Source organism: Zophobas morio, unplaced genomic scaffold (genome assembly GCF_036711695.1).
Source record: "Zophobas morio isolate AGI-343-1 ecotype UQ-CSIRO unplaced genomic scaffold, CSIRO_AGI_Zmor_V1 ptg000823l, whole genome shotgun sequence".
Taxonomy (NCBI): Eukaryota; Metazoa; Arthropoda; class Insecta; order Coleoptera; family Tenebrionidae; genus Zophobas; species Zophobas morio.
In genome coordinates, this window is record NW_026972925.1 from 62,815 (window position 1) to 90,338 (window position 27,524).

The 27,524-nt window shown below is 20.0% G+C and overlaps 1 protein-coding gene and 5 long non-coding RNA genes across 6 annotated transcripts; 3 read left to right on the forward strand and 3 right to left on the reverse strand.

The window, feature by feature from the left end:
* The first annotated feature begins 1,390 nt into the window (after nt 1-1,390).
* On the forward strand, nt 1,391-2,308 carry LOC135121990 (uncharacterized). The gene is made up of 3 exons (XR_010279194.1): nt 1,391-1,465; nt 2,074-2,137; nt 2,198-2,308. It is a non-coding gene; the product is annotated as an uncharacterized LOC135121990 (long non-coding RNA).
* Nucleotides 2,309-3,291: 983 nt separating this feature from the next.
* LOC135121986 (uncharacterized) lies at nt 3,292-4,161 on the forward strand. The gene is made up of 3 exons (XR_010279191.1): nt 3,292-3,432; nt 3,602-3,680; nt 3,945-4,161. It is a non-coding gene; the product is annotated as an uncharacterized LOC135121986 (long non-coding RNA).
* A 3,225-nt stretch (nt 4,162-7,386) lies between these two features.
* LOC135121989 (uncharacterized) lies at nt 7,387-7,731 on the forward strand. The gene is made up of 3 exons (XR_010279193.1): nt 7,387-7,463; nt 7,522-7,579; nt 7,651-7,731. It is a non-coding gene; the product is annotated as an uncharacterized LOC135121989 (long non-coding RNA).
* A 423-nt stretch (nt 7,732-8,154) lies between these two features.
* LOC135121985 (uncharacterized) lies at nt 8,155-12,007 on the reverse strand. The gene is made up of 5 exons (XR_010279190.1): nt 11,946-12,007; nt 10,892-11,035; nt 10,303-10,398; nt 9,758-9,862; nt 8,155-8,210 (listed from the first exon to the last, which is right to left on the reverse strand). It is a non-coding gene; the product is annotated as an uncharacterized LOC135121985 (long non-coding RNA).
* Nucleotides 12,008-13,381: 1,374 nt separating this feature from the next.
* LOC135121994 (uncharacterized) lies at nt 13,382-16,725 on the reverse strand. The gene is made up of 5 exons (XM_064046247.1): nt 16,592-16,725; nt 15,290-15,383; nt 14,111-14,218; nt 13,733-13,826; nt 13,382-13,476 (listed from the first exon to the last, which is right to left on the reverse strand). The coding sequence occupies exons 1-5, from the start codon at nt 16,723-16,725 to the stop codon at nt 13,382-13,384; spliced, it is 525 nt and encodes a 174-aa protein (XP_063902317.1).
* Nucleotides 16,726-21,636: 4,911 nt separating this feature from the next.
* Nucleotides 21,637-24,863, reverse strand: LOC135121988 (uncharacterized). The gene is made up of 4 exons (XR_010279192.1): nt 24,803-24,863; nt 23,770-23,906; nt 23,190-23,234; nt 21,637-21,711 (listed from the first exon to the last, which is right to left on the reverse strand). It is a non-coding gene; the product is annotated as an uncharacterized LOC135121988 (long non-coding RNA).
* Nucleotides 24,864-27,524: the final 2,661 nt, after the last annotated feature.

Below are 27,524 nucleotides of genomic sequence, written 5' to 3' on the forward strand. Positions count from 1 at the left end.
AAAGTAAATTATTTTTGTGGATTATTATAAATTTATTTAATTTTTTTTAACTAGTTGTATAACAAAGAAAGTCCGAGGTGACCAATGACCGGAAAATTCTTAACTCGTTTATTTTCTAGCATATACTATTTTGCCCGAGGTTTGCTGTCCCTTTATGTGGCATTAACTACAGTAGACTTATTCAGCTAGTAAGAAATAATGTGGGGAAAAAAAAAGTAACGCAAACTTACTAAAAATAATAAATTCCAAATTTTCACAAAATTAGTATATTTTTTACTTTTCTGCGTTTTTTATTCCAGACCGAAACTAATTTTTAACCAATTGAAACTGTTTATGTCTGACAAAAATGTAATGTCACATGCTTTTTTTTAATTTTTGTTTTCAATTTCTTTTTTTTGCGGTATTAAAGCGATAATTTGTTTGCAATTATATAAACTTTTTTATTGTCTTTATTTATTGAGATTTATTTGTTCCCCTTTTTTAAAAAAAATATAATATATTTTTATATTTTCGAATTTTTTAAGTTATATATTTGTAGTTTTATAACATTTTTTTTAAATATTTTTCACTTAACTTTTGTCATTTGCCCCGCCCACTTAAGAGTTTTATTTTGCAACTCATGTATTTTAGCTTTTAATAAAGTTGTTTGCTTTGCATATATTTTATTTATATATATATCTTTATTTTATTGTTTATATAGCTTCTCATTATGGCTATTGCATACGCCTTATTTATTTAAAAATTATGATTAAATTTTTTTAGTTTCTTATTATTATACAGTATTTCATGGAGTAAATCTCTCATGTAAATACCACTTCCTTTCCTACTAGTTTTTCCATCTCTACTCTTCAGTCTAGTTTAAGTATTACATATTAATTATAATAATTAAGCTTAGGAATTAACATCTTTTAAGGATCTTGCTTCACTCCTGTCCTTTATTCATTATAACTTTTTAAATAAAAGCCATTTTTAAAAGTAATTGAGTTTTTTTTATTATCTTTTGCTATTTATCGTTTTATTTTTATATTATAGAAGAAGTTTATTTTATTCGTGAACGTAGTTTACTCTTTCGGAGTACTCCATTTACTTCAACTCTTTTATAGTCAACTATTTAATAGTTTTTTTTATGAAACTAAAGTAAAAATCAAATTTTTAAAGAAATTTTTTCCGCCTTATATTATCATGATTATAACCATTTTGACTTTGAATAATATCGACAGAACTTTTTACTTATTTATATTTTTGTTTTGGTTTATTAAAAAAATACATAGGAATCTTTAATAAAGTTTTAGCTTTACATAATAAAGTTGTGAAATTCTAAAATAATTATTAATATTTTTATACTTATATATTTTAGAATTATATTCTATAAATTTTAGCGGGAGATTTTGAGATAAATAACGAGAATAAAGAATCTAAAGTTTTGTGTTCCTCCACAAAATATGTTAAAATTTTATCCGTCCAAGTAAGTTTCTTAATGTAATTAAATTATTTTATATATTTTTTATACTTAATTATTATTATTACTAACTTTTTGTATTTATTTAATTTTAATTAAAAAATAAATTTAAGAAACTAAATTATTGTTTTCTTGTTTTTCTTTTTTTTTTACAACTTTATATTGTTATTACATTTTTAAACAAATTTTTTTAAATCATTGACATACTTTGTTTTCAAATTAAATTGTTTGGAATAATCACTTTTTCGAATTTTTATATCTTCTCGGCTTTATCACTTTATAACCATTATTATCATTTTTATTATACACACCATAGTTTATTATTATACTCTACTTTTATCACAGTTTTTAGATTTATTATTAGTATTGTTATAAGTATTGTTTGTATTATATTTTTATATATTAATAAAATTTATTTTTATGTTTTTTTATTATATAAACGCGGAAATTTTTAATATATATTTTGAGCTTGATGATTGGACATTTTTGTAATTAGCGAAGTTTCGATTGGTTTATAATAGTATTCATATAAAACTAAACTATAAAGTTTATATATATTATAATAATTTTAGTTAATTTATTTTTTTAATTTTTTTTATAATATTATTTTATAGTGTAAAGTTTGTGGTAAACTTGTGAAACGGACTTCATTAGTTGCTCATGAACGCACTCATACAAGTTATTTTTCATTTTTTTCTTATATACCAAAAATATATAATTTTTGATTCACTATTTAAGACGAGTGCCCATTTTTGTGCCATTTTTGTCCCAAATTCCGGCAAGCGAGCGCCTTGACGGCTCATCTTCGCATTCATTCTGAGGAGAAACCGTATACATGCAACTTTTGTAATAAAGGAAAGTTATATTTTTTTATTTATTATTGAAGTTTTTTTACTAATCAACAAGTTTATCGCTTTTACTTATTAGTTTATGTTATCTGTTAATTTAGAAATATTTATTTTATCATCTTTTTTCCTTGTATTAGTTTATTATTATTGGAAAATAATTTTATTCTCAAACGTTTTTCTTTTCTGTTAATACTTATCCAGTTCGTTTTTAATTTAAGTGTTTTGATTGGATAATTTAATATTAAAGAATTATTGGTAGTTGCACAAATATTTTTAATGAAAATTTTTACTACTATAAACTTTTTTTTTGCACTCGTTTATTCAAAGTTTTAAGTTTATTATTTTGGGTAGTTTATATTAATTAGTAACTATTATTATTATTATTATTATAATATTTCAATATATGATAAAACTGTAAACATAGCAATAATTTTATATTTTTGTTACTAATTTGTGAAGGTAAATAGCAACCTTTTAATTTGTGCCCAAACAACAAAATTTGTCTAATTAGGGTTTTTTGTTAGTAATTTTTAATTATCTGGTTCGAATTAAAATATATTTTTCTATTCGCGTACATTAATTTTTTTGTAAATAATTAGCAACCTTTTAAATTTGTGCTTTTGTATAAAATGATCAATTAATTTTTTTTTGGTAGCGGTTTTATGTAATTATTTTGATTAAATAACACTATTAAAAAAAATTTCAGAATACTATTTTTTTGTGATGTGAATATATTTTACTTTATAAAAGTTATTATCTTTTCAATATTTATATAGCCAAAATTTGTTATGTGCAACGCTTTTCGGAATATATATTTATATTTATAAATTAAATAAAAACTAATTATTATTATAATATCATTTGTACAGTTTTGTGCAACTTTGTGCTTTTAATATAATTATAAAAAAGATGTTTATTATTATTATTTTCTATGTTAGTCGTACTTTTGAGCACCTGTATACACATTTGTTTTTAAAAAAAGGTTTTTCTCAGAGCGGTAATCTCACGGCTCATCTACGCATTCACAACAGTGAGCGGCCTTACAAACGTTCAGAAAAAAACTGTCATAAACATTTTAAACAACGAGCGGCATTGAATTCGCATGCAAAAACTCGCGATAGAGAAGTTTCGGGAGAATTTATTATTATTATTATTATTATTATTATTATTATTATTATTATTATTATTATTATTATTATTATTATTATTATTATTATTATTATTATTATTATTATTATTATTATTATTATTATTATTATTATTATATATAAAACTTTTTTCTTCGGTTTTATAGAAAACGGGTGACCGAAAAAAAATGAGCGCCACTATTAGATTGCCAAACCAAGACGGCTTCGCTTCTGAGCATTTGAATGGTATTCATGTATTTATAGTTTTACTTATATATATGTATATATTAAATATATTTTTTGTTTTATTTATACGTAATTTATCTTTTTTAATTACATAATATATAAAGATTATCTATATTTATAATTTAGTAGTTTTATTATATTTTTCATTTTAATAGTTACTAATAAATATTATTAGTTATCTTATTATTTATTACATATAGAAAACATATATATTTTTTTCTATATAATTGTGTTTTTTTTAAAAATTCTATAACAAATTATTAGCCACTACGCCGTCTGTCCCTCTAACTGCCCCACGTGATGGAGCTGCGTTTTCCTTCCCGCGGAATCGTCTTCCATTAAATTCCTTTAGCCCTCGAGGATTTCCATCGCCCTCGTGTAGCCCCCTTTATTATCCGCCACCGCAGGCCGGGCATCTGCCTACTACGTGGCCTCTTAAAGGAGATTTTTGCACTCATTACTATCAATATCCGCCTTATAACCGACCCCGGTTAATCAGAGTTATTATTATCAAAATTAATATTATTATTACTATTAATGTTATTATGTATATTAGAATTTTTTTATTAGTGCTATAAATCTTTATTTTAGTAATATATATTATTTTTATATTAATATTCACCTTGAATTTATTCCAGATTTATTTTAAAGGGAAAGGTTTCTTACGGAAATCTGCGTTATTTAGAGATTTAGATTTTTACTTTTACTTTAATAATTTTTGAAGTAGTGTGCGGAGTAGTTGAGACATTTTATTAAAAAATTTGTTGCACTGCTTTGGAAAGCTTTTTATATTAACTTATTAAAAGAGTCAAAATAAAAATTTAATTAACTATAAATTTTTCCAGTTAAATTTATTATACAAATATATATAAAAACTATCGAATTTTAGTTTTGAAACTTTTAATCTGAAGTATTTTTTATAAATTACTTTTTAATGGAAGCCAAAACATATTTTTAGTTAATTCAAATTTTATTGTTAAAATTATATAAATATAATTAAAAAGAAAATGAATTTATTTATAAACTTTCAATCTGTCGCACTTCTAATAATTTACTTTTTAACGGAAGTTAAAAGAAAAATATTCTTAACTATAAAATTTTTATTGTTAAACTTTTATAGCAAATGCTAATAAACTCTAATATCTAAACTTGAAAAACTTCTTATATATTAATTTTTAACAGAAGTTAAAAGAAAAATCTGATCTACTATAAAACAAGTATAAGTAAAAACCAGTTGACTTATGAAAGAAATTTCAATTGATAAAAATTTATTTCAAAATTTACTTTGCATTTAAAATTTTTATCTTAAACGCTTTGCATAAATATAAGCAAAAAGTTGTTTAGTACGAGCTCGTTATGCATTATTTTAGGTAATAAGTCTATAAAAAACGCTGTAAGACTTTTTAGAAAAAATGAAATAAAAAAGATTTATTAGTTATTTAGAATATTATACTGGAAAAAATAAAAAATTGTAACAATCTTTTTTAGAAATAATTTTTATATAAATATTAGTAAAATAATAGAAAATTTATTAGTTTTTTTAATTTTTATATTACAAAAATATTATTAAGGTAAACTAAGAAGCTTTAATTACTACTTTCAAAAAAAATATACTTTGCTTAAAAAATTTAGACATGTAATTTTCCAAGCTAAAAACTTGTACTTCTGCTTTTAGATTTTTTTTTATAGTTAGCGCTTTGCTCTTAAAATTTTTAAAATGGATTCTTCCCGCTTAATAGATTGAGTAAAAAAGATAAGAGTCGCGAACCTATAGTAGTACAATAATTTTATTAACTTTTGAAATAAAATTTGTGTATAAATAAGTTTATTCTCTATTTTTTAAGCACTGCACAATTTTCAATTGTATTATTGATAAATTTTGCTTAATTATATATAGTGATGTTTTGATCTTTTTATATATACTCGAATTTCTTTTACTACATATTAAGGTTTACTATATACATATTAGTTGATTTTCAGCAGCCAGTTATTAATAATCAAAATCTTCCTGATGACACTTTACCTCTGAATTTTGGTACTTATTAAATATAATTTAATTTATTTAAATTTTTATATTTTTATTTTTTTATTACTTGCAGATAATAATGGGTTTACTTTTCCTCAATTTTTGGGTTGAAATTTAGAAATTTTTGATCCGTTTGAAGAAAAACTTTGCTACTTTTAATAACTTTTTATAGAAGCTTTTAAAAGAGGAAGTAGTTTTTGTAAAACGTTTCAATTTTTATAGTGTTAGTAAAGACACAGTAGTTTTTAAATTTAGTTTAAAATTCTAGTATAGAGCTTGGATAAGGTAGTATTACTACGGTTTACTTGCAGTTTAATTTAAGTCAACAAAGTATTTGCTTGCACGCGCTGGCGAAGCTGCTAATTTAAATCCGCATACAATTTGTTAATTCTTTTGTAACGTTCGAAGAATCTTAAAGTTTTACCGGTTTTATGAAGTATTGCAGTATTTTATGGCTTTATTAGTGGTTTAGATCTCGGAATTATATTTTCTATATATTATTTATACTAAGATGAAGGGATATTGAGCGCTTTAGTGATATTTTACGGAAATATTGTCATAGATAGTAAGGCTTCTAAGAAAAATGAAACTATTAAACTTTATTAAGTTAATTTTTTCTGTTTTAAGAATTTATTAATTCGTTAAGAAAATAATTTTTAAAATGATTCTGCAGGGAAAGTTTTAGGCGTGGCAAATGTACGCTTCTCAAACAAGAAAAAGATTTAGTACAAGTAAAGCGTATTTTTACAGTTAAGCATTACAGAAAGGTTCTTTTCCTTAAAAATTTTTTCTTCGAAAATAAGTAAGAATGAATATTAAAGTGCTTTTGAAACAGATTTAGTAATATATTGAAGACTTATAAATAATATATACCATTTATTACTAAACCGATACTAATTAGTGGGCTTTGGATTTATTTTAAGTAATTGTTGGTAAGTTTTGAAGTAGAATTTGTTTTTCGTAGTAAATTTTTTAAGGTTCTTTTTAGTAACATAAATAGTAAGAAAGTAAAATTTAATTCAAAATAAGCACTTTGTAAGAAGTTTATTAAATTTTATTAATTCCTGAAATAAAAATTTGCTGGAAATAAAATGCTAAAATTCAGAGTTTTCAATAAAGTTAAGGTTTTTGGATAATTTTATTTTAAAATTGAAGCGATTTAAAAACATTCCTTATTAAAAAATAAACTTTTTTTTTTATGAAAGGGAGCTTTTGGAATTAATTTAGTAGAGTTTTAGAGAATGAGAAGGTTACCAATAGTAAATGACGAAGTGGTTAGCGATTTTTTTATTTTATAACTGATTAAAGTTTGCGTAACGACAATTACTTATAAATATATTATAAACACAATAGTTTATGTTTATAATATATAAATGTTATATATCAATATTAATATATATTTATATTTCAAAAAATCTTTACTCATCTCTTTTTTAATATAACTTAATTTCTTTTAAACTTTATCACGTATGCGAGGCGTCTTTATTATAGATATAGTAAGTATAATACTTCACAAAATATGAAAATACTTTAGTAGAAATTTCACTTACTAGAAAATTTTTTTATTATATATTAAAGTGTTATCGCTTCAGTTTTGAGTTTTCCTATGATTGTATACTTTCTAAAGAAGTTAATCCGAAAAAAGTTTATAGCGCATTGAAAATTTGAGACAGTTTCTATTTACTCGCTAGCAAATAACTATTTCAAAACTTGCAAAACTGGAATAGTCTAGTGAAGAAAAAAATCTTAAAGAATTAGTTTTACTTTTCCTTTTACATTGTTGATTAATTTTAATTATATATAATTTTTTTTAAGAGACAATTTATGCAAAAATACTGGAAGGATGCAATTCGGTTGACTTAAAGATTTATTAGTATAATTAATTTTTTTTAATTATTTTATTATTTTATTATTTTTATTAACTAACTTTTGATTTATAAATAGTTTGACGGAATGCTAGACAAAATCCAACACATTTCAAATTTATGCAGTTTTTTAAAAAAAAAAAATTTATATTCATTGGAGAATTTAATTTTAAAGGGAAACCCAACTCGGGTTTAAAATTTTCTTTAAAGCTGCTCAACTTAATTTTATAATAATTGATTTTACTCGCGCTGTTGAAATTTTATTCTACTAAAATCTGTACATCCCACAAATTTTTAGAAGGGAGCGGTTGTATTTCTTGAGTACCTTAAAATTTTACTACAGCCGAAAGGAATTAAAGCTAAATTTATAATTTTAAAAAAATTTTTTTTTTAATTATACTTATATTAACTAATTTGAAGAATAAATATGTAAAGAACTGTAAGTAAAATATTTTTTTGCTATCTTATTTTTAAAATTTAATAAGAAAAACTTCCATTACAATTTCTTGAAATCAAAGTTGGACACAAGCATTTATAAAAATTTAAAATTTATTAAAGGTGCTAAAAAGGGAAAAAGAAAAGTAATAGGTATTAAATACTTTGGCGGTTGAGATTTTCCGTTTTAAGTTTTTTATTTTTCTAAAATAAAAAATAAAATTAAATGAATTAAGCGAGCAAAGTTTATTAAAGAGAAGTTTCGTTAAAAAATTTTTAAATTACAATATTTTTGTAAGAAAATAATTTAAAAATTTTTATCTATAAAATTTTATTTTTATGATAATAACAAAAAAAATTTAAAATTATTTCGTATAAAATATTTTAATATAGATTTCATTTTTCCTAAAAGACTAGTAAAATATTTATAAAATTTTTTTTTTACTAAGTCATTTTGTAAAATTACAAACAAAATATTTTTTTGCATTAAAAACGGTTTTTAAAATTTCTTAAAATTTAGTAATTAAAAGTTATATAAAAATATTATTGAGCAGAAATATAAATTTTTTACTAATCAGTTTTTTTTTTTCGTTTGATATATTTTAACTTTTATATAAAATAAAAATAAAAAATTTAAAAAATTTAGTATAATATTACATTCTTAAGCATTAATAAGTAAAAGTTATAAAAACATTATTGAGTGTAAAAATAAATATTTATTCATGATTATAATACATTTTTTACTAATAAAAGTATAATTAAACAATAATTAAAGAAAATGAAATCACATAAAAAAATTTTTAAAAATTCATAAAAAATTAATAATTAAAAGTTATAGAAATATTATTGAGCATAAGAATAAATTTTTATTTAAGATTAGAAAAATATTTTTTTTACTAATAAAAGTTTTTTATGCACTTTTATATAAATTGAAACTAAAAACTAATATATATATATATGTATATTAAATAATCTGTAAATTATTTGTTTAGAGAATATTTTTTACTATTTAAGTTTTTTTTTCACTTTTATATCATTAAAAACTATAAATTAAAAAAATAATAAATTTACTTTAGAAAATTTTTAATAAATTTTCGAATTTCATAATCAATAGTTTAGAAGAAAAAAAAAATTGAAGCAAGCAAGCAGTGAGGGGGGGGGGGGTGCAATCCCTTTTATACTTATATTATTGTGTGCATATGAATGTTCCCAAACCTTCTAAAATTGTTAATACTGATATATAAAAGTTCTTGCAGCAAATCCTTTTAAAAGGGACCAAGTTTAATATAAAATTGGAAGCGTGTGGAAAAGTATTGCCGAATTTTTTTTAGAAAAAAATAATATTATAAATTTTTATTTATTTTAAAAAATAATATTATAAATATTATTACTTTTAAAAATTTTAGTTTTCATATAAAAATACTTCAATAAAATTTATTTTTTTTATTTAATAATAAGAATTTTCTAAATATATTTTTTAAGAATAAACTAGAAATTGACGTATTATAGTTTATAATAATAATTTTATCGTGAAGTGGGGCACTAAATTTTTGAATTATTACTTTAATATTATAAAAAGTTTTTAGTTAATAAAATTTTTAAAAAAAAATAAAAATGAAATAGAAATTTTAGTAAATATAAGTTTTTCTTCATAATAAGAATAACAGTTTTAAAAGATTTGAAAGAATTTGTTTATAAAAAATAAATATATTTTTTCTATTTATCATATTAATTGTAATAAAAAATTCCACCTTTTGAGAAGTCTCTTCTTCATTTTCGCTTATTTTTTCAAGTTCTTTATGTAAAAGTCGGAAGTCTCTAGCAGTGCTTCGTTTTACAAACTTCGAAAAGTTTTTCTAAATAAATATATAATAAAATATAAAGTTCATATAATATTTAATTTTTTATAGTAAAAAGTGTAATAATAAATAATAGTAAATAATAACAATCGTAATAAAAAAAATGAAAAATGCTAAATGGAATAACTTATAGTAAGAAAATATAAAAGTAATAATATTTTTATTATTATATAAAATTTATAATATAAATTACAAACTAAAAACTATATTTCTTAATTTTTATTATTTTTTTACTGTTCAGTACTTCCAGTTTTTATAGAAAATGTATATTAAAAGTTTTTAATAAGTTATTAATTTTTTTTGTAAAATATAATTTAATAATAATAATAAAAATTAATAAAAGTTTTTCGAAAAAATATTAATTAAATATATTTTACTATTATGATATGGAAAGTAATTATTTAAAGTTTAAGAAAGATAATTATAATAATAATAACTTTTGTTTTTTTGGATAAAACGATCAAACACGTTTCGAACGATTCGACGGCGTAGATGACGTTCGGGATTATTCGGCTTTCACGTGTTACTTTTGACTAAGACGAAAAATAGTGAATAGTTTTATAGTAATAAATATAAATAAACAAATTTTTATTAACAGTAAATTATTATATATTTGTATTGATAAAAATTTTGATTTAAAATATTTTTATAAATAATCATAACTCTTGAGTTATTTTTATTATTTTTTATATTATATTTAAAAGAAAAACTTTGTTTATAAACATCAATATATAAATAATAATAACAATTAAGTTTTTATTACTATTTTTTAATAAAGAAATATAAAAAAATATTATAACAAACTGAAGCATTTTTCATTAGTAAATTTTTTAACAATCTTTGCAACAAAAATATTATACTTTGAAATTTACTTCATTATTTTATTTCCATAAATTCATAAAAATTCCGCACTCATAAAGAAAATAACCAAATGAAAAAAAAAGTAGCGCACAAAAAAATAAATAATAGATATTATAAAAGCGAAAACGTTAAAAAAAAAGAATTACAATAAATAAAAATAATAACTTTTTTCTTGCTCTTTTCATGTTCGTAGTTAAAAGTTAGATAAGCATAGAAACTTTCCGGCAAACTAACAGAGCACATGTACATGAGGGACATGAAAGGTTCGAGAAAATTTTGCTCGTATTCTTCGCAAAGAAAACAAGGAACCTAAAAGTTATATAAAGTAATAAATTATAATGAATAAATTTATAATAACGAGGAATTGTATGAATTTAACAATTTATAATTCAATATGTTAAAGAAAAAAGTATAAAAAAATGCAAAAAAAAAGTTTTAAAATATATAGATAGCAAAGAAGATTAAAAAATATATAACAGAAAATTTAATAGAATAAATTAATAAAAAGAACTTTTTAGAAGAAAATTATTTGTTATTTATTAAAGTTTTAAGCATACAAAAACAAAGTGAAACAAGTTGATATTTCTATAAATAATATGAAAAGAAAAAAAAGTAAAATCAAAATTTTAATGAAATAAAAATTATATTAAATATAAAAATTATAAAATTCAAAGAAAATAAAAAATTTAGAATTTTTAATGAAGTATATAAAAAAATAAAATTATGAAATATTGTTAACAGAAAAGCTATTAGTTATAAAACTAAACTTAAAAAAGATAAATTTTCAATGAAATATATAAAAATTGTAATTATAAAATCTTAAATAAAAAAATAAAAATACACAAATTATTAAAACTAAAAAGTTAATTTTTTTTCTATGAAATCTATAAGAAAAAAATAAAGGTATTAAAAAAAAAAAGAAAAAGTTTTTTTAGAGAAAAGCTATAAAAATACAAACATAATTGAACTATAAAGATCTTTTTTAAAATATAAAAAAAAAAAAAAGTAAAATTTGAATTATTTAAAAAAGAATATAATAATATTTATATAACAAGTTATGAAAATACAAAAATAATGAAAAAATGAATTTTTTTATTATTATAAAAGTAAAATTATTACTTTTATTGAATCAGAAAAAATAATTTTTATATAAAAGTTAAATTATATTATAAAACATAGAAAGAAAAAAAATTAAACTATTATGTATGAAAAGAGATACTTTTTTGGTAAAAACAGTAATTGACTCGTAAAACTTTTTCAAACTTTTATAAAGCACTTCAGCTGTTGTTCCCGTAACTTGAGACTCCCGGAAAAAAAATATTTAAATAAAAGTTTACAAAAATATTTCTTTATAATAAAAATTAAAAAAAATAAATAAAAGTAAAAATATTAATTAATAATTAATAGCATAATTATTAGAAGATTTGAAAATTGATAAACAGTAATAAAAAAATAATTTACAATGCAAATAAAAATAAAGAAACAATTAGGTTCTTTGACACAATTTTTACTGAAAGGGAGCAATGCGATAAACTAACCCAATTTAAAATGTTCAATTTAAAAATAAAGGGGTCAACAGAGAACTGAAAACTTCACAACTTAAACGTTATGTGGTACATTTTATTTCTCTATATTATTATTATTATTGAAAGTAACGTGAGAATAGGAAAAATTATTGCAAAAGTATTGTTTTCTGTAAGTAAGCAGAAAAAAAATAATACAACTTGAGGAGGGCGAAGAAAAAATTTATAGTAAAAAAAAAATCATTTTGTGCTAAATTAGTTTATTTGGAAACAATTTTAGTTAATAGCTGCATTTTGAAAAGAGAAGAAAAGAATTTTGATTTAAAGTTATTTGGTACCTTATAATAAAAGGTTTCTGTTTATAAATATACAGATACATAAAAGAATGCTAACTAAAGACCGATTTAGAATAAAGTGAAGCAATTTATATTTATAATGAAAAATTTTAATGAAAATTGATCCGATTTAACTAAATTCTCTACAACCAATTTTTAGTAGAAAACTACTGCAAAAAAGGGGACAAATTAAAGCTATATGGTACAATTTCAATGACTAAAATGGCACTTTTAAACTTAAAACGGACCTAAATTGTTATATTAGATCCTCTTAATATAATATATTTTATACCAAAATAAGGAACTTTTTGTAACAATATTGTATATATTAAAATTTTTATTTAATATGTCAGCTTCATAAAATTTTCAATTTTTTAAAATATGATTCATTAATTGGTTATTTTTGCTTTAATAATAAAAATGATATTTTTTATTGGTTTATTTATAATAATAATAATAAATAAGATAAACTTATATTACTACTTACAAAAATAAAATAAAAATGGATTATTAAATAATAATAATGCACAATCTTCATAAAAGTTTAATATTTATACGTAATCATTCTAATAATCACAATTATTAATCAAAATAAATTACGTTAATTTCATTATATTTATAAATAATAATACAAAATTATAAGGAAAATATTATAATAATATATAGTGACTATAATAATAATAATCATAATCATAAAGTTATTAATAAGAATAATAACAATTCCATAATTTTTTTTTATTTGAAATTCATTTATTGGTTATATTTGCTTTTTTAAGAAACTTATAATATTTATTTGTTTAATGATAATAATAAGTAAAAACCTCAACAAAAATAGACAAAATGTTGGCAATCTCCACGAAAATATTAATGAAAACTGTAACAGAAGAAAAATCTATATAATAATTATAATAGTAATAAAATATAAAAAAAAAATAAATACTGAGGTTTTATTTGTAGTACTTTTCTAATAGTATTCCGCCTTTTTAAGGTTACAAAAAATAAGGATATTGGTTTAGCGGGCAAAATTAACGAAATTCGATTGGGATGCAAAAGCGCCAATTTATAAAGTAGTATTGTTTACGCGTATTAAAATGGCGGTGAAAATTGTAATATTATTTTAGTCAATATATATTTGCTGGGAGGATTACCATAAAACTGACTAACAACGTCCCACCGATTGTTGAATATCCAATCAATTTCGTGGAGGTGCTCATTTAAATGTTCTAATATGGTTGACACGATCTAATAAAAAAATTCATTATTACTATAAGTTTTAAGCCAATAAAATACTTCAAAATATTTGTTGACTCATTACAATTTTTTAATGTATTACAAAAGTGAAGTTTACTAGGAAGTTTAAGAAAATAAATTTTCTGAGTTAAAAGTTTCACAAAAAGTAGTGTGATAAGTTACTGGTTAATTACAAAATCATAAAACTAATTTGACCTTATAACATAATCTGGTATTCTAACTACTGTAATGTTGCGTATTATCGTTCAAGAAAAACGGCGCAAAAAATAATAAACCGCAAACACTGTTTTTGCATTCACGAGAGGGAGTTCTGTAGCTTCTGCAAGCTCATTGGTTTGGATATGGCCCAATTGTTGAGCAACACAAGTGGCCAATAGCAGAGCCTAAACAATTTGAATTGTAATTCATTAAAATTATGAAAATATTATTTTCTATTAAAAATTTATTACAAAAAATATTTTAATACAAAATTTTTTGAGATTTATAAAAGTAAAATTAATAAAAAGTAATAAAATAATGAAAAAAATTATAATAAACAATAAAAAATAAGTAGCAAAAATGTTTTAATACATTTTTAAAGGGTATAAAAGTAAAATTATTAAAAATTAAAAAATAACGATAAACAAAATTATAATAAATAATAAAAAATATACTTAAACATTACTATAGTATATATATTTATAAAGTAAACTTTTAAAAAATAATATTCTAATATTTTATTATACTAAAAACTTTTGATCTAAAAAAGAATAAATTTCAATATAAAATTTAATAAAAACATAAAAATTTTAAAAAAGTTAAAAATTGGCTTCTATTTTGTACAAAAATTATAAAAATAATGAAAATAATAAATAATTATTATAAAAAATACTCAAATAATTTCTATTTTATAATTTTCTATTTTTTTTTTAATTTATTTCTTTAACAAAAACAGTTAGAAAAGTTTTATTTATAATAAATTTTAATAAGATCCTATAAAATATAAAAAGTTACTGTTTTACGAAACTAAATACTTTTTACATATAAAAAAACTTTTAAGAGTAAAATAATATTTAGAAGTTAATAAGAATTAAACGAGAATAATATAATAAAAAATATAAATTAAAAAATTTCTATATAAAATTATTATTTACAAAACTACTTATCAAAGAAAAAATATTCAAAACTACAACCCAAAATTTATAAAAAAGTTATAGTAGAGTTTTAATTATAAGTACAGTTTTTAATGAAAGTAGGAGTCATAAAAAAATAACCATTTTTTGTGAAAAACTGCAAATATTTATAAAAAATAATAGAAAATTCATAAAATAACCAAAATGATATAACAAAAACTTTCATTAAATACTATTATTTTTGTGATTATAACCATTATATACAAAATAATATTTAAATAAAAATAAATTGAAAGCCAATAAAACAACAAATAAAGCGCCAACGGATTTTTTGGGTATTACCGCGTGAAAATAATTTTTATGAAGACCGCCTGAAGAAGACATAAGCAAAACGGTAACCATTTGATTGGCTAACAAAAGATCTTCAACGTAAAGGCTCAAAAAAAAAAGAAAAAAATTATATAACCAATAAATAATATTTATTTACTTACCAAAAAGTTTATTATTATATTTTTATTACTTAAAAATTTATACATACACTTAGTAAAACTTAAAAAAAGCTATTGGATTATATTGTAATAAATTAATTGGTCCAAAATTTTAAGGGGTTAAACAATAATGATGTTTTGTAGAAATTTTTTAAGGGTTATTATTTAGAAAAAATCGAAATTTGAAAAAACTAAAATCTATTGGCTATAAATTTCATAATTATTCATTCATTGGTCCACATTTTCTTAAATTATATAAATATAATTCTATTTTATCAGCTTAACGATAAAAATTTTTAATTAAAATAATAACAAATTTGTAGAACTGTTATAAATCCAAGTCATTGGCTAAAATATTAATATTTCTGGTTTCGTAAAAATAATTGATATGATATTTTTTTTATTTATTATAAAAAAGTATCACTATATTATTATTATTATTGTATATAAAAATATTAATAAACTTCTATACAATAAAAACAGAAATTTAGAGGGACGCAATCGGCTAAAAATTATTATAATTCGTTTTTATTTGCCCATTACAAGCTCACTTACTGAAAAGACTATAAAGAAGGTTATTCAAAAAAAAAAGAAAAACTTTACAATTTTAGTAAAAATTTTCATTAAAAGTAATGAAGCTTCATATCTTTGTGTAGCACTTTTTTTGTTTTTTTTTTAACTTTTTTTATTTACTTGCGTTTGCTATACAAAATTATATAGCAACTTTCGTACAATATTTTTTTGAATTATTATTTTGTATATGCTTAAAAAAAATGTTAAAAAAATAAAATGGAAAAACCGGAACTCAACAAATTTGAGGTTATTCACAAAAAAAATATATAGAGATATTTATTAAATATTTTAAAATAAAAGCTTTCGTTATTATTTATATACAAAAAATAAAAAAAATAATTTATTTAGAAAAATCTGAATCATAATTAGAAAACAAAAAAGTTTTAATAATGTACGCCCCTCCCCCAGCATTTGAAGGAGATAAAGGCCAACAAAATTGTAAAGTTTTAAAGATCCTCCAAATATGTAACAAAAAAAAACCGCCAAAAAAATAATTAACTATTTGGCGGTCTTGAGTAGGACTATCAAATTTTTTAAGCCAATCAAAGTTTTGAATTTTTTTTTATTGTCAAGGTAGAAAAACCTGTGAGCAATGCTGGTCACCCAATCGTACGCTTCGGCAACCCAAAACTCCGTTGAACTACTATTGCATAAATAAACCGCCAAAATCGACATGATTATCCCCGCTTCTTTCTGACTGGCCTCCGGACTATTCATGGCAACTTTGGAAGTTATTTTCTAGGATTATATGTTAATGCTAAACTTTTTATAAATATTTATTTAGTTTTTTTATATAAAAAATTTACTACTATATATATTTTCGACTATAGTTTTTTTTTAAGTATAAACAAATAAATAAACAATAATAGATTTTTTGTTATTTACAAAGTTTTGCGTAGTTCTCATGTCATTATTTTAATTATACTTTTATTGTAAACATTAATATTTTCTTTAAAAAAAAGTTTTCATTAAAAAAAGTGTTCATAAAATTTTTCTGCTTTTCATATTTTTACATAATATATAAAAGTAACGTCCTTTCTTAATATATAATTAGTAGACGCAAATAATTTAATTCTTTAGAAATCGTCTTAGCAAAATATTATTTTCATTGAATATTTGAGTTGTAATTTTTTTTCACTAAAAAAAATTATTTTTATTGAGTATTATAAAGTTTTCATGTCGCTATAAATAAAAAAAACAATTACTACTTAAATAAATAAACATTTTTTCTTGTTTAAAAAAAAGTTAAGTTGATATTTTCATTAAAAAAATTGTTTTAGTATAAAAAAATTTTAGAATGTTGAAAATGTAGGGGCCTCATGCTTATGATCGGTGGACTAATGATTATAAAATAGTTATGAGAAGAAGAAACGTGAAATGTTGCGCAGTTCACCGTCATAAAATATTTTTTATTAGAAACAAATAATATTTAATAAATTTTTTAATGGCACATGTTAAGGTTAATAATTAAAAGTTAGAAGCACTTTAATTGTTGGAATAAAGTCACTTGTATCTTCGCAAAGTTTGAAGGAACTTTTCATAAAAGCTGAAAACTGTCCGCTAAATTGGTTGGCTACTACAAGCGCCACGCGGTAGAAGACCTCCAATAAAAGAAGCGTTTCCGAGCAGCAGGACGGCACGTGCTTGTACGCGAGTATTATTAACGGGCCCATCTTTTTGTGTGTCAGTCCGCATGAAAATAGTGATACGTAAAAAAAAAACCTCAAAGCAATGGCGTTCCAGTTTCTCGCTGTCCATGCAAAATTCTTTATTATCCTTAAAAAAAAATTTTAGTTGGTTTGAAAAAGAATACAACTCATTAAATTTCAATTTAAAATCTATAAATATGTTTTGGAAAATGCATATTTTTTGTGAGTTTTACTTTTTTTTATATGAAAAGTAAAAATGTATTAAAAGTCTTCTAGAACGATTTACTTTTATTAAAAAGTCCATATGTTTTTAAAATAAATAAAACAATACAAAATTTCAAGAATTTTAATGCCATAATAAATATCTCCCCCCCCCAAAAAAAAAAAAACTTTTTTCAACGGAAAGACTCCCCGATGTGCAAAAATGAGGGTTAGAGCAGAAACCCTCAATTTTGGTGAATTAAATTATGTTCTTTAAAAGATTGGATGCAGTAAACAACAAAGGCTGATTGGCTTTTTAAAACGTGCACCAATAAATAAGCTTTATTAAAAGTGTGCATGCGCTAATGCTATTAAATTTTTTTTAAAGAGACCAACTAAAAATGTACAAAATTATTGTGAAATAATTTTAGTGAACAAAAATACTTACTTTTGAAAAATATTTTATTAACGACTCCAAAATGAAGATGACAAACCCTATAATATACAAAAAAATAAAAACTAAAAACTTATTAAGCTTTGATTGGCTGTCTATAAAAAAACTGCATCATGGTTGTCGCGTAACTAACAATATGCTTCACGCGAGTTAAAAAGAGCTTTAAACGGCGCCAGAAAGAAAAACTGATGCAGTTTAGTTGTTTAGCACCAAATAATAAAATAAGTTTAGCAAATATTTTTAAAAAATTTGCGGTGTGCAAATAGCGTTTTAGTAGTAATTTAATGAGCATTTTGGTAAAAAGTCAAACCACGTGACTAACACGTGCGCAGAAAGAAATCCGACCTGAAAATTTTTTTAAATAATCTGAAAAGGAAGACTTTTGATAGACAAGCCGAAAACATGTGAAGAAAAATTCAAGAGAACACATGGAAGAGTGGATTTTATCCGATTTTTTCCCTTTAAATTAAAATAGTCAATGAGAAGAGGAATAAAACTTTATTGTTAAGTATGGGACCAATAAGAAAAAACCTTTCGCTGTGGCACGTTTCTCTTGAAAAGCATTATAATAAGGGATGTAGTGTTGGAACAATTGAAGAACACACTGGCACGTATTAAGGTTCAATTCGGTGCCAAGTAGTGCGTACTCGAGGAAAACCTAGCAAAATAGTTGCTTTGTCACTATATAAATTGAAGTAGTTTCCATATGGATTGGTGGCGCCCAAGTGCATGGCGCTCCGCCAGTGAAGGAGCATAAGCTCAGAAAAAGTTCTATGTAAGAGGCAGTGCGTAACATGTGTCTTTTACTAGTCAAGTAACAAATTTTATTTAGTGCTAATGCACAAATCGAAGATACAATACAACGAACGTGTTGCAGTAATTTTAGTGAATATAAAAATAGTAAAATGACGTTCATGACTATAATTAATAAATTTTAAACCTCATAAAGTCCGCCAATCATAAGCATGCAATTCCAATTCATAACGCTAATTGGGTCTTCAAAAGAAAAATTCACGGTGCCGTTGAACTTGAAGGTTTCAAGCCCGCCAATTTTCAAATCTGCAATGATATCTTCCAATTTTTTAACGACTTCCACAACAACTGGACTTGCAGGAGTTTCAGAAGCTAAAAAACAAAATAACAATTGATATTTATTAACAAAAACTTTTCTTCATAATTTTTCTAAATTTTATTTAATATTTTTTTAAAAAATTTCATTATCTTATGAATTTTTATTCAGTAAAAAATAAAAAAAAAGTTATAAATATAATTTTAATGGACTTAATTATAAAGAAACATTTCTTTACTATTATTAAAACGTTTTAAAAAATTATTTTATATATTACGTTCAATTTTATCATAAAATATTTTAAATTTCTTTTAATGTTATTATTTTTTTTAATTATATTTCTGCTAAGAAATTAATTATATTTAATAGAAGAATACAAATTTTCTGAATGCTTTTTATAAATCCAAAAAAATTAATTATTTTATTTTTTGTACAATTATAAAGTTAATTATATTTTATCTCCTTTTTTCTTCAAGTTTTTTTTTAAAAATTTGCCTTATACAAATATTTATAGTTAATAAATATTATAAATAAAAATGCTTCTATATTTCATGAAATATTTGATAATAATTGCTATATTCTATTTGTAATAATAAATTTTTTTTTTCATAAATATATGTATAGATTTTATTTAGGATAAAAAAAGATATTTTTCTATATTTTATAAAAAAGTTAATAATAGTTCCTATAATACTATTATTATAATGATATAAAAAAAATTTATAATATTATTTTTTGGATTTCTTCATGAAAAAGTATTTAAATTTTTATTAATAATTCTAAATTATCTTTATAATAAATAAATAAAAATCTTTTTTATTCACATCATGATTATTATAAAAATTAATAATATTTTATAAAAGCTTATTGTTTGTTATTAATTTTACCATATTTTTTATATTTACTTTTTATCTTTTTTAAAACAATTTATTGTTCTGTTAATATTCTCTTATTAATTCTGATTTTTAATATATTTTATATAAATAATAAAAATATATAAAAGTTTATAAGCGTTTATTTTTACCATACAACCTCTTTACTATTTATGTTATTTTTTATATATTTTTTTAAATTATTATACTTTATTTATATTTTTTTAAATATTATTGGTAGTTTCAAATTTTTAATAGGAAATAGTATTAGTTTTAATATATTATATATAACCATTATTAATTTTGCACTGATATTTTTCAGTAATTTCAAATTTTATTTTTGTTATTTTTTTTCATTAAAAAAATTAAACTTTTTATAATGTAAATTTTTTTTTACATTTTATGTATATACTTTTAACATCTTTAATTTTATTTTTAAGTTTTTAATTTATTTAAACTTTTTATGACTCACTTGTATTATTATTATATTTAATTTTAATAATAAGTTAATATAAACTTTATAAGATATTTAATATCTTGATTATTTATATTGAAAGTTTTTATATATTTTGAATATGTGAACTTTTAAAAAAAAAAGGATACTTTTCTTAATAAGCAAAAGCAAACGACAGACAGAAGAAAATAAATAATGAAGCTCTTCTCGTGCAAAAACTTTTTCATTTTCAATAATAAAACAATTATCGATGTTTAGTTCGTTGGCACTGCCAGTCGTAAGAAATGTTGAAAGCTATAATAATAATAATAATAAATAATAATAATAAAAATAATAAAGTAAAAAAACATATTAAATATAAACAAACATAACAAACCTTATAAATAATAAAGAACGTTAAGTTTTCATATTAATTATTATTATATATTAAAAAGTAATAATAGCTTATTAGAATATTTTTATTATAATATCATTGATAGTATAGTATAACATTAGTAAATCTAAATAAGAAAATAATAAAAAGTAAAATTTTAATGAATAATATAAAATTATACAATATATATAAACAAAATTTACTAGTAATGAGGGAGTAAATAGTAAAGGTAAAATTTCGATTAATCATATTAATATAAATAAGTAATTATAATAAAATAAATTTTACTAATATGTAAAATTTTAACAAATAATATAATATATGAAGAAGAAAATGTAAAAAATAAATTTTACTAATAATAATTTTTTATAAAATTTTATAATATGAAATATAAATAATAAAAATTTACAAATCATAATGTTAATAAATAATTAATAATAATAAGCAAAATTATAGTAAATAATATAAAATAAAAAGAAAATAAAAAGTAATAAAAAGCTTTGCACGTGGTTAAATAGTAATGAAATGAGCGATTCTAAAAGAGCATTATTTTCTTGTCCAGCTTTTAATAACTTTTCATATAAAAGGTTTTTAACTTTCGCTTGTTGAGAAAAGAAGCGCTTCAAAAGGCCTTTATAAAAAAAATAATAAATTTATAAATAATGCTAAAAATATAAATAAAGCATAAAAATTATATAAATAGTATAAGAAACAAAAATATTTATTTACCAACAAAAAAAATAAAAGAAATAAAAAATTATATTAAGTAAAAGAAAAGTTGGAAATATAAATTATTAAAAGTAAATGTTTTCTTATTAAAAAAAATTATAATAATTATTAAGCAAATAATTATATAAAAAAATATAAAATCATAAAATATAAAAGTAATTTATAAAAAGTAAAAATATATAAATAGAACTATAATAAAAATGAAATAATTAGAAGTAAAATTTTAGTTTCTGGTACTTAATAAATAATAAATGTATTAAATATTAGTAAATATAAAAGTAATAGTATATAAAGTAAAAAAATAGAAAAATAGAAAAATAAAGATAACCAGAAGTAAAAGTTTTATTAATAAAAATAAAATTATTTGAATCATATATAAAGCGAATAAGCAATAAAATATATTAATAATAATTTAGAAAATATAAAAGAAAATTTAAATATAAATTTTTGAAAAAAAAAAATTAATAAAAATAATTTTAAGATGGAAATACAGATGAATAGAAAAGTATATTTAAATATTATTATTACTAGAAGTTAAAGTATTTTTAAAAACATAAAATTATATAATATTAAAAATGATAATAATATCAACTTTAAGATTAATAATGTTTTTTTACTCTAGATGATGGTTATGAAAAGAACGATAAGAAATAACCGTTACTTGCATTAGATAAAAATATATATATATTGTTATTTTGTATGTAAAACTTACATGTTTATAGTAGAAAGGTTTAAAAATATAAAGAATAATAAATGTTATTAATTGTAATAGAAATAAAATAGATTAATAAATAAAAATTGTAAAAATGATAAGTTATAAATTATAATAAAGTATAAAGTAATATATATTAGTAACTCTCAGAAAAATGAATTTGCCTAAATATATAAAAAATATAAATGTATTAATAACAATAATTTTTATAGTCGTTCATTTTCTTTATTTAAGTTTGCCTTAAAAAGTTTTTTGAAACAAAAAGAAATAAATAGAAAAGTATCTGGTTGCAGGAACATGAATTTGCTTAAATACATAAAATCATCAAATATATCATTACTATTATTATATTAACTATAAGTAAAAGTTTATATAATTTTTGATTTTCTTTTACTTTAAATGGTAGTTTTACTTATAAAGTCCATTTTGTTTACTGTAAAACTTTGCATTAAAAAGTTTTATTATATAAATATAGAAAAAACCAGCTTGAAATAAAGTAAATTGCTTATATAATAGTAAATATACAATTTTTCATATTCTTTTATACTTTTAAAATTTGAATAGTACTTTTATAGCCGTTCAATTTTTTTTTATAAATTTATATAAACTACATAATAAACTAAATAAAAAATATAAGAAAAATATATAATTATAAAGTAAACAAGAACCAATAACTTCGTAATACAGATGCTTGTGAACCCACGTGTCAGAGTCTGGAATTATTAATAAATAAAGATTAATGTGAGTGGCTAATGACGGTATATTGTCAAATAACCAGAACATAATAGAAAGTTTTTAAAAAGATTTCAAAAATGATAAAATACTAATTTATATTTTTATAGAAAGCAAATCAAAAGTTCTGTATTAACAAAATATGTATTTATTATTATATTATAATAAAAACAATAATAAAAAATAGATATAAATAAAAAAAGTTAAATATTAAAAAAAGTTTTAACTTTATTATAATAACTTTGAATATAAATTTTATTAAAAACTATAAGATTTGATATAAATAAATAAAAATATTTATTATCATATAAAAAGAAAAACAATATAAAAAATAAAAAAGTTTTTAAAAAAGTTTGTTATAAATATTATCAAAAACTAAAAATTATTTAGATATGTAATTCATATGAATTTTATAGCAAATACTAATAATTAAAAGTTTTTTATGATAGTTCTAAACTTTTATAATAAATTTATTTTTTTAAAAAAAAAAAATATACATAAATATATTAAAGTAACCAATAAAAGAGTTTTGAGAGAAAATAGATTGCGAACTAAACGAAAATGATTGGTTGCTAGGCATATGTCCAGGTATATTCAAGTGTTTAAGGATCAGCGTGTAGCCATAAACAGATAAGAATCTGCTGCTTTCCTCGCTGTGAAAATTTTATTATTTTTGGATTATTGGTTATTAAGTTAATATCAATAGAATTACTGGGTAAAAAATGATGAGCAACTTCTATAATAAACACATTTTGTAATAAAAGTTTAATGTTATTACTATTATGAAAAAGAAAATCCAATCATATTCAAAATACAAATTTATAATTTTTTCAATGATTCATTAAAATAATAGTAAAAAGTTATTAAGAAAAAGATAGTTACTGAAAATAATATACAAAATCTTAGTTTGTTAATATTTATATTATTATATAAAAATATGTGTAACTTTTAAAATAATATAAATGGAATAAAGTTAAAATTTAATACAAATATAAAAATAAATCCATTAATATTTATATTAAGAAATACTATATAATTTTTTTTATGAGATTTATAAAATAAAAATAAAAGTTGAGTATTGCCGGCTTGTAGATAGTCGAATGCAGGATGCCCGTGAGCAAAAGGAGAAAGAATAGATACGGAATAGATGCAAATAACTTAAGAGGGACTATTTATATCAGCAATTTCTTCTATTATTAAGAAAAATAGTTTTATTTTTATTTTTATTAAATAGTATTATTACAAGTACGGTACCCGCTGCATTTTACGTTTTTTCATTAAACATTACTAAATAAGGAACTTATAAATATAATATTACTAATACTAGCATAGTCATTTATAAGGAAACTTAATTTTCTGTAATAGAATTATTATATATTAATATAAAGTTTAAATATTGAATAAATATATATAAAAAGTATTATTTATTACTTATATTATTACTTCTATGATAATTTTTTATTATAATATTTATATGTAGCAGTTTAACTTTTATAATTATTATAATTGTAATATTATTATAAGTATGGAATTTGTATTATATAATAACCGTGAAAACATGAGTTTCCGAAGAACAAGAAGAAAAGCGTTTTTAATTGGCGCGCTATAAAAAAAAAGCGGAAACACAGCGTCCAATAAAAGAGCAGCAGCTTCATAACGTAGAAAGGTAATGTAGTTAAGGACTTCAGTTAGCTATAAAAAAGTATAGAGAAATAGAAGTTTTACAGAAAAAAGTTCATCACTTCTATTTATTTATATAAAAAGTTTTAGAAAAAGTTATAAATTTATAACTTTATGAGTAAAAATTAGAAATATTTCTTTTTTTATTTATTTTTATTATTCATTATTATTGTAAAAAGTAATAATTTTTTATAAATAATTTCTTTATAGTTTTTAAGTAAAACCTATTAGACTTTTTTAATAATAATTTGTTCAACATAAAATTATTGATAGAAGTAAATATTTAAGTAGTAGTTTTCTCTATTGTTTAATATAGTATTGAAAAATTATAAAAATAATAATGAAAACAAAATATCTTGCTTTTTTTTTAAGTTTAATTGTGTACAAGATTTCTTATTATAATATAATATTAATTATAAAAGTTAGATATTATTATTACACTTTTTAGTATTATCAAGTACAGTTTTATAGTAAAAGTTATTAAGTTTATAGGAAAAAACAATTTTATTATTTTTGTACGTACAAATATGTATAATTTTTTTAATAAAAATTAATAATAAAAGTAAAATTCAGTTCATATTTTGATATTATTTTTACGTCCGAATATTTAAAACTTTTTATTAATAATAAAGACAAAGTTATTAAAGAAAATTTTATTATAAAATCTAAAGACAAAAAATATAAATTTTTATGTCAAGTAATTTTTTTTTTACTTTTTAAGTCTTTAAAATTTTTATCTTTTTGGCATTTTTTGAGTACTATTATAAAAACGTTTTTAAAAAGTTAATTAAATAATAAAATAATCGAAAGTTTTTTAAAATCTAGTAAAGCCTTAAAATGAAAATAAAAACCGTTTTAAGTTATAATATTATTAATAAAATCACTAATTATAATATTTTTTACAGGCGAATATAAAAAAACTTTTAAGTAAAAATAATAAATATAAAATAAACTGATTTAATAAGAAAAGTAATAAATTTTATAATATAATAACATATCTAATATTTGTTATGTGTAAATTTTTATAAAAAATACAAGTAAAAGAAAAATATTTTCTAATAGCTTATAGATTTATAACGTTAACCGTTTAATAAAAGTAATAAAGTTTGTAATAAATTAATAATATTAATAAAATTTTTTACTCTTTTAAGTTTTTATAAACATTTTATTATGAATTATAAGTAATATATTTCATAATAGCTTTCTTTAACGCATTATTTAGTATACTGTTCAATAAATAATTATAATAAAGTAAAATTATTTATAAATAAGACTTCCTAAAGTTTTCCTCAATATTTATAATTTACCAAAAAGTAGTTAGTTTTTCGTTATAGAAAGTAAAAATTAGAATATATGTTAGTAATTATACATATTAAAAAAAATAATTAAGAAAATTACTATAAAACTTTATTATTTTTATTTTTAGTATACAAAAAAGTTTGTTATATATTTTAATAACATTATAAAAAATAATAAAATTAATATTTTAAATATTCTAAAAACTTTATTATTTTTCAAAACAAAAAATAATTTAATTAATCCCTTTAAAAATATATATAAAAAGAAAGAGTTTAGATAAAAAAAATAATAACGAGAATAATAAAATTATAAAAAAACGTTAAAAAATTATCAAAAGTTACAATGAGTTCAATTTTCCAATTAAAAAATTATATTAGTTAGCCAATCATAAAACAGTAAATAGTAAGAACAGAAAAAAGTTTATTATTTTATTGTAGACTTTCCTTCACTAATAGAAATAATAATAACAAACCAATAAATTTTGTGAATTTGAACATCCACTTGTAGAATGGATAAATAGTAAATAATTAAGCTAGTTACAAACTTTACAAAAAAAACAGTAATCATAATTTTCAATGGAAATAAACATCCAAACATCAATAATATAAATTAAAAGATAAAAAGTTACTAGTGAGTATTAAACTTTAATACAAACAAGAAGCCTTTAACACATGCAATCATAAATTGAATAAATACGAAACAGCCAAGCATGATTATCATATAAACTATCAAAAAATAACATGAAAATATACAACATTCAATTACAAAAGTACTTTAAAATTGTACTCCAGTGCAAAGAATATATCCTCTTGAATGATTATTTTAAGAGCTTTTAAACAATAAACTGTGGACGACTCAAAGTTTCCAGTGATTTTCGATAATATATAGGAAACCACTTCGTTTTTAAAAAGTTTAAAGTTCTATAAAAAATAACAAGTAAAAATTAAAAAGGATTTTTTATTATAATAATAAATAAAAGTATAAAAGCATTTATCATTATTATAACAAATAAAAATGAAAAAAATTGATATAAAAATTACAAATTATTATAATAGTAAAATTAACAATAGTAATAAATTAAGTTATGGAAAACCCTTCATAAGTTATAGAAATTATACAAAAAGTATAATTATACAGTTTTTAGTAAAAAAAACTATTTAATATGAAAAGAACTTAAAAAGGAAGAGTTTCATTACTACTCAAAAATATTATTAGAACGTAAAAAAATAAATATTATTATTAATCACGGTTTATATTTGTGTAATATAATTGTTATTATAATAATTTTATTG

What these genes read in the sequence shown, in the direction of transcription:
- LOC135121994 (XM_064046247.1), bottom strand. Translation starts at nt 16,725, where the DNA reads ATGAATAGTCCGGAGGCCAGTCAGAAAGAAGCGGGGATAATCATGTCG. An exon ending in GTGACCAGCATTGCTCACAG is followed by an intron (nt 15,384 to 16,591) that starts GTTTTTCTACCT and finishes TTTTTTTTTGAG; the next exon opens with CCTTTACGTTGAAGATCTTT. An exon ending in ATGCAAAAACAGTGTTTGCG is followed by an intron (nt 13,827 to 14,110) that starts GTTTATTATTTT and finishes TTTTTTTATTAG; the next exon opens with ATCGTGTCAACCATATTAGA.